The 7,166-nt window shown below is 38.4% G+C and overlaps 1 protein-coding gene across 4 annotated transcripts; it reads right to left on the reverse strand.

Moving 5' to 3' along the window:
- Positions 1-708: 708 nt before the first annotated feature.
- LOC308284532 (nucleotide sugar transporter SLC35D2-like) lies at positions 709-7,041 on the reverse strand. 4 transcript variants are annotated; one of them, XR_013962023.1, is made up of 14 exons: positions 6,854-7,041; positions 6,405-6,438; positions 5,955-6,041; positions 5,781-5,848; positions 5,548-5,619; positions 5,352-5,420; positions 5,031-5,133; positions 4,451-4,543; positions 4,083-4,150; positions 3,569-3,647; positions 2,264-2,346; positions 2,082-2,134; positions 1,281-1,724; positions 709-1,124 (listed from the first exon to the last, which is right to left on the reverse strand). XR_013962023.1 is itself a non-coding variant. In XM_080725188.1 (13 exons), exons 1-13 carry the CDS (start codon positions 6,988-6,990, stop codon positions 1,714-1,716), a joined length of 957 nt encoding a protein of 318 aa, XP_080581314.1. In that variant the 5' UTR covers positions 6,991-7,041; the 3' UTR covers positions 709-1,713. The 4 variants fall into 4 exon arrangements, 3 of the variants coding, with proteins under 3 accessions (XP_080581314.1, XP_080581316.1, XP_080581315.1); XM_080725188.1 differs by having other exon boundaries at positions 709-1,724; XM_080725190.1 differs by having other exon boundaries at positions 709-1,724; positions 6,826-6,959.
- Positions 7,042-7,166: the final 125 nt, after the last annotated feature.

The following is a 7,166-nucleotide window of genomic DNA, read 5'->3' on the forward strand; positions in this document are numbered from 1 at the left end:
TTAAAAAATGTCAACATGAATAAAACTGAAGTGTATACCAAGAATGGCTGTGAAGTGTGAATGCAATCATGTTGGACATATGCTCTTAATGTGTTTCTAATCACACCAGAATATAGTATAGGCTTTAAGTGGTTATATAGGGTAATAAGCTTGATTTATGGGTTTTGACTAGTCAGTGCTCAGTGTTAGACGTACTCAAGAAGTATAAGTATCAATACTACAATATAATTTACATAGTAAATTATTTAAGATCCACAAGCTTTTGAATAGCCTATTCATTAATCTATTGGTTAAACTTTCAAATTGTAGTGGAGTAAAAGTACAGTATTTGCCTCTGAGATGTAGTGAAGTACAAGTATTGAAACATGGAAATACTATACAAAAACAGAAAAAAAGAAGCGCTGCAGGGATCAGTTGGCTCTGAAAGACAGGTGCTCTTTGGTGATACAGGTAGGAATATATGAACAAAAGTTATTTCAAGGAAGTACTGCTAGATTCCCATGGTGCAGAAAGCAGACTTACAGAGAAAGGGACTCCAAGGCACTCCATCAATGGTGAAAAAAAGTATAATTTATTTTCTGAGCAAGGCAATGGAAATACTATAGTTAAGTAATCGTGCCTAAAATGTGTACTCAAGTACAGTAAGTAAATGTATGGATTTTCAGTGCTTTAGAAAGGGGTAAAAAGCAAGCAACATTAGATATTGTTCAAGTAGATTTAATACTTTGCCTCTCATACATTCGATTACAGACAAGATGATTCACACAGTGATAGGGATGAATTACGTAGAAAATCCACAGTAGTACTGTGTTCATACACAGTACATACTTTAATATAACAATATTAAAAACATTGTAAAAAAATATATTGATTTTTCTTTATAACCTTCAAAATGAGTTTTCATTGTGATACCCGCTAAATAGGAACTTAAATTTAATGTTAGTTCCATCCTGAATAAAATCAATTGATTGATCATTAATACTAAACACGCTCTGAAAATGCGATGCAAGCGGCCTGGGTAGGCCATCAACACCATAAAGGGGAAGACCAACCATTTTCAATATTGAAATATGTCATTAATATACCTTAGAGGAGTTGTGTAGAAATAGAAAAAAGTTCCCCCCCTTCTGTGTTGCATAGAACTGGAGGATTGATTTTGGGGTTTGTATTGTAAAGTACAATGTGTGATATCAAGTTGTACTTTACAATACAAACCCCAAAATCAATCCTCCAGTTCTAGGCAACACAGAAGGGGGGGAACTTTTTTTCTATTTCCACACAACTCCTCTAAGGTATATTAATGACACAGTTCAATATTGAAAATGGGTGGTCTTTGGGCTCGATATCAGCGTTTCCCAAACATTAAGCTCCAGACCCAAAAGATACATTTGTTTCTTCACAGGACACAAACTACAGAATTAACCATTTAAGCCCTATTTAACCCATTAAAAGCAACCGGGAAAGCACCTGTGTCAGACTCATTTTAGACAAAATGGGTAAAAAGCAGCAAACATTTTTGAAATGTTTAGTTTTTGAAAATCTTTTGATAAATAAAATGTAAGGAAATGTAGAAAAAAACCTGAAATACTTGCAACCCATAGCAATGACTCTGATCCAAAAACCCATTGTTTGTGAACTAAAACATGTCACGTTCCTCTGGTCTGGAGGCTCGTCATGAGTCTCTCCTCCAGGCCCTGGCAGGATTCCCAGCCCTTACGCCTTTTCTGTCAAAAGAGATGTAAATATTTCAGAAGCTTCTAGTCACTTGTACTAAACACTTTATGGATTCACAACCACTTACCACAGTATTAACCACTTATGCACTATATACGAAAAATAGCCGATCTACAAGGTCATATCACAGCGCAACGCGTTGTGAGCTTGTATATCACCTATTTTCACTCGTTGAAATTGGGGGGAATTATTTTGACATTTTCTGAAATGTGCCTATGCCTAACCCTAACCCAGAATATAGATGCCTGGCGAATATTATTTAAAAACAGAGAACAAATAAATAAACTAATAATAATAACATGCAAGTATGTAACATTGAATATGATCAGCATTTTCGTCATTCTTACTGGTCTGTTCCTCTGTGAATGTAAGATAGGAGTACACCAAACTGCCAGCAATACTGTTGGAAAAACAGAGAAGTTATATAAGCATGAATCCAACAAAATATATCGAATAAAGATGCAGTATGTGAAACTGTGAACAATTAAGATTTAAGAAACAATCTAAAATGTATAAAAAAACATATAACCTGATGTTTAGGCCGACGAAGTTCGTCCAGGTGAATATGTAGTCGCCACCAAACACCATTCCAAGGTACGTGACGAGAATATTCTTTGTGAGGAAACAGAGAGGTCAGAATTGTATCTGTAAGTAGCAAACAACTGTTCCACACAGATCTTTATTGATCCCAATTCAGTTGTCATAGCACACTGCAGTAAGGATCGAACAAATGTACAGAGAACAGGTACAGAGAAAGTACAGGGTAAAATATTAAATAAAAGAGAGAATAAAGATGACTTAACATCCGACCTGGCCTCTGCTGGTCAGTTGTGCACAGTGTATACAGTAGGCCACCAGTAGGTGGAAATCATAGACCTTAATACCTAGACAAGACATTGGCCACAGGCTGTGTGTACATCAACACAAAGGCACTATATTAAGCAGGGCAGCTTGCCATAACTCCACTGCAAGTTTGTAAATACATCAAAGACGCGATTATAATCCATATAATATATAATTCTAATGGATAAAGCCTTGGCCTGGAAGAGAGGTCATCATGTGGTCCCCAACATTCTTGGAGTGTTTCAACCCTTAACCACAACACTCTCCAATTGGCGGGTAAGCAGTGATTGGTCAAATTGGACACTTGCCCCTTCTCCTCCAGGCTTCCTCTCTTATACCAAACCAACAGGAGGCTCTCTCTGCCTTGCACAGTATGTTCCTGTAGGGTTGCAGGAGATATCTCTAGGACTATGGTTTGCTTCCTGCCTAGGGTTCTCCTACAGTACGTCTCACCAGACTGTTCGTCTGTGCAGTGTGCATGAGTCCGTCCTTGTCCACACCTTACTCTGGTGTATTTTGAGTCAAGGTGCTTTGTTTGAGCCTTCTCTGCGTCTGTGACACTGTCCTTGTTGCCCAAGCCGTACAATAATAATTACTGAAAACCTAGGTTATTTGTTTACCCAAAGTATTCTACATCATAAAATAACTCCATGTTTAATATTTGTAGCAAAGCAAAGCAAACTGCTTGGAATTGGTTGAGAATTCAGCAAATTATGATTATTTTAATTGTGAGTAGGTTGATAGGAAACGGCAAGAGATGCAGAGTGACAAGCAGCAAAGGCCGTCGGAACTCCAGTCACTGCTGAGGCAGTCACTAAAGGGGATCTAAAATAAACAATAAACAATGGCGATCCCCTTGACGTATAGCTTCAATGAGCAGTAGCCAATGAGGTAGCTAGGTATACAGTATATAACAATATATATCTACGGGTGGAAATAGAGGTATAGGTATGATGGTGCCATGCTGACTGACTAACTTGAAGTGACTTACTTTAATACAACCCACAATGGTGGTGGTCAGCGCTGAGTTGTGTTGCGTGCAAAGCACGATGGAGTACATTAAAATGAAGCTGTCGAAGAGAAAGACAATGAGTAGATTTGAATAATGCCATGGCCTATCTGTTCATGGATTACTAACATGTAGAGTAGTGTTTCTCAAACCTTTTCATGTCAAAGACCCCAAGATTATGTATGTGTATTATTATGTACTTGGCCGTGGACCCCATCTGAAAGGATTCTGTAAGCGACCCCCATACAAGATTTGTGTCGTTGAAATGTTTCAAATATATTCCAAATTCCTAATCAATTTGTGGGCTTGTACATCGGGTATTTTCAAACAGCTGATAAACAGTAAATAGGGTTAAAGTGGTTAAACTGATTTTGATGGTATATTAATTCAATTTGCTGGGGGCCCTCTGGAACCCCTTCAAGGACCCCCAGGGTCCCTGGACCCCACTTTGAGAAACCACTGCTGGAGAGACAGCAAGGAGAGGTGCAGAGCTCACCCCATCACACAGGAAAGCACAAACTGTACGGCAAACAGCATGTCAGACCATCCATCAAACTCCAACGCCTTGATCAAAGAATGAGTGGACATACATGCAGAAACACGGACACACACACACACACACACACACACACACACACACACACACACACACACACACACACACACACACACACACACACACACACACAGAAATGTAATTACCAACGACAAAAACACAATTAAATTGTTAATCGCAATTATTTGAATCAATTAATTGCAATGTAAAATGTCATAATCGTGACAGCCCTATTCACAGCTCTAGCCAAACTAAAACTGAAGGACATACAGTAGAAGTTATTCAGTTGTGTCATAAAATCCTCTTACCATTTGTAAGTCGCCTGTGAAGTATGCATACACCACGGTAGGGAAAATCATCATTAACGCGTTATAATAGAGTAGTCCGTATTTCCCCAGCTCCTGTGCGTGCAGCATTAAATAGATGGGTTTTAGTATTGTGGTTGAATATAAGAAAGTAGAACAGAATAGAACTTCAGTCAAGTTTTTGTATTTGTCGTCTTTTGACAATGAAATTTATTGTGTGGCAAAAATAGTAGACCCATTATTCTTTATTAAATGTCAAGTTGAAAGTGGTTAAAGGCAGTGCAATATAGATCATTTTAAATTCCGGACATTCAAATAATGTGGAAAAAAGAAATATAATAATAAAAATAAATTGTTATAATGTGGCATTCTCATGAACGTTGGAAAAATGCGTTTGAACAGCTAGATCTGCCCCACCTTAACATTCAATAATTGTATTTTAGATACGGACTGGTGTGTAAATATTAAAAGCTGTCCCTTATCCATTGCCCTACCTTTAAGAACACAACCACTCAAACACTCTAGACATAGAAACTGGAGCTGAGTTAGGATGTGGATGCTGGGGTTCAAGTGGTTAACTCGCCTTTGAATCCAGTTTTTGTTTGACGTACGCGCCATTGGCTGCTGTCAGAACGTTGTTCAACATGACGAAGACATATCCTTGAAGGTCAAAGGCTAAGTCGGCACTGCAACAGAAAGCATCGCAACAGTACGAGACATGGACTGTGTGTCAATTCTTTCTCTCTGGCTCCTGATTAGCCAGTAAAACTAAGTGGATTGTTGTGTTGGAATATAACAGTTTCATCATATTACTCAATGATGATGAAAATGAATGATTCTATATGTGATGCTATTGTAAATACTGTATATTTAATGCTATCCTGTCCATGACAATATGACTCACCTTGCTGCGATAAAAGCTCCAAAGATCATGGCAAACACTGTTAATTTGATGGAACCTGAGAAGGTCTTTCTGGGGGGAGGGGATTATGAGACAATATTTCTTTTTTATCCCCAGTGGTGAAATGAATCAGGGTGCAGTGTGAAATAAAACAAGCAAGAGAGACAATACAAAACAATACAAACTACACTCAACTTACTTCAGTAAGATTCCCTCGAACACCATAGTGAGAAGAATGGAGAACCTCCTTAAAACTGTAAACATGGGCAAACTGTGGAAAAGGGGACGTTCATTGAGAATAGTTAGCCTTGTTGGCATAGGTTTCTGACACAAATCTTAAAAAAACATATGTGAACAAGTAAGCACCATATACTGTATCTGCACAGTAATAATAACTAGCATCTATCAATAAAGTCAACAAGAAGTTCTCACTTGAGTCGTTGTGTGCCAAACAGCCCTGATATCTGATTCCCAACATACAGCAGAGGCAGAGGGAACATCTGGAAGACAGCACACACCCACATGACATTATTAAAACAAAAAAAGAACACCACCACAACACTAGTCAATCAGATCAAACATTATTTTCTGTTAAAATACTCTCACCTTGTTGGGTATACTCGAATCCATGTCTGGAAATGTGATATAACCTAATGCCTTTGCAATCCTTAGAACCATGATAGTAGCCATCATCTGGAACATATGCATTGAGCGAGGACATGTTATGTTCCACATAATAAAATAATAACATAACATTAATAATAATAATATTGTATAATATAGTGTACATACAGTAGGCTATGTTAGCCTAAGTTGGGGTGCAACTTGGACAACTTCTTTAAATTGCAATTAAAACATTTTACATTGCCTGAACAATGTTGGCAAGTCAATGTGAATGTTAAATCTGTAATGCATGTGTCTGTCTGCCTGGTGAGGGATAGGGACTGTCCTGTGCGGAAACACCCATACAAATATCAACAGTTAAGTTCTATGAATAATAGCTAAAGCATAGCTACTTGGTGATTCTATATGGTAAATTGTGAAATGGAAGCTTACTTGGCCAATTCCAACGCATGTTGATGAAGGAAATCTGCAATGTACATAAACGGTATCATATACATTATAGGAGTTGTGCAGTCCAACAGTAAAATATCAACAAATGCTCATGATAGTCATTGTAGTGTTATAATATATTCGAGGTCCTGTTTGAGTTAAAGGTTTGCTTAATGCACTCAAGCTTGAGTGCATTAAGCAAACCTTTAACTCAAACGGGACAGTCAATCCCACGTTAACATCCGTTAAAACATGGTTGTGCAACTTTAATACACTTTATTTACACTCATCAAAAGAGCTTTACATGAAACTGAAGAAACATGACAATCTCCCCACCTCCCCTTCTCTTGTATAATCGATCGATAAACCACCAATATTGATTCAGCAACATATTGGATAGGGTCCAAAGATCACCCATGGTCACCTATGGTCAGTTCCATTCCATCCTGTACCTGTAGCTGGTGAGGACGCTTTTGTTGACCACAACGATAAGAAAAGAACTCAGCCCATAAAAGCCAGCGGCGACAAGTTTCAGATATACCGTGGAACCATCACCCGTTGCCCTCTTCTTTTCATGTTCGGTCGACATGCTTGTATTAGATGCTTTAAAGCCAGTTGACACTCGTTGACGTTTCTCAAGTTCCGCCATTATTTACTTTTGTTATGGACGCCCAGGGGGCGGCGCAACTCAACTAAAAGTCAACTTTTGGCGAGAGCTGCACAATGTCGCCACCCTGTGGCCTGCCGCCTACACCCTAACAAGCA

Source organism: Nannobrachium achirus (genome assembly GCF_963921795.1).
Source record: "Nannobrachium achirus genome assembly, chromosome: 5".
Classification (NCBI taxonomy): domain Eukaryota; kingdom Metazoa; phylum Chordata; class Actinopteri; order Myctophiformes; family Myctophidae; genus Nannobrachium; species Nannobrachium achirus.

Coding starts and splice junctions, on each gene's coding strand:
- LOC308284532 (XM_080725188.1), bottom strand. CDS start 6,990: ATGTCGACCGAACATGAAAAGAAGAGGGCAACGGGTGATGGTTCCACG. Junction 5,620..5,780: donor TTTGGCACACAACGACTCAA/GTGAGAACTTCT, acceptor CCTTTTCCACAG/TTTGCCCATGTTTACAGTTT. Junction 4,544..5,030: donor AACAAAAACTGGATTCAAAG/GCGAGTTAACCA, acceptor CTGCACGCACAG/GAGCTGGGGAAATACGGACT.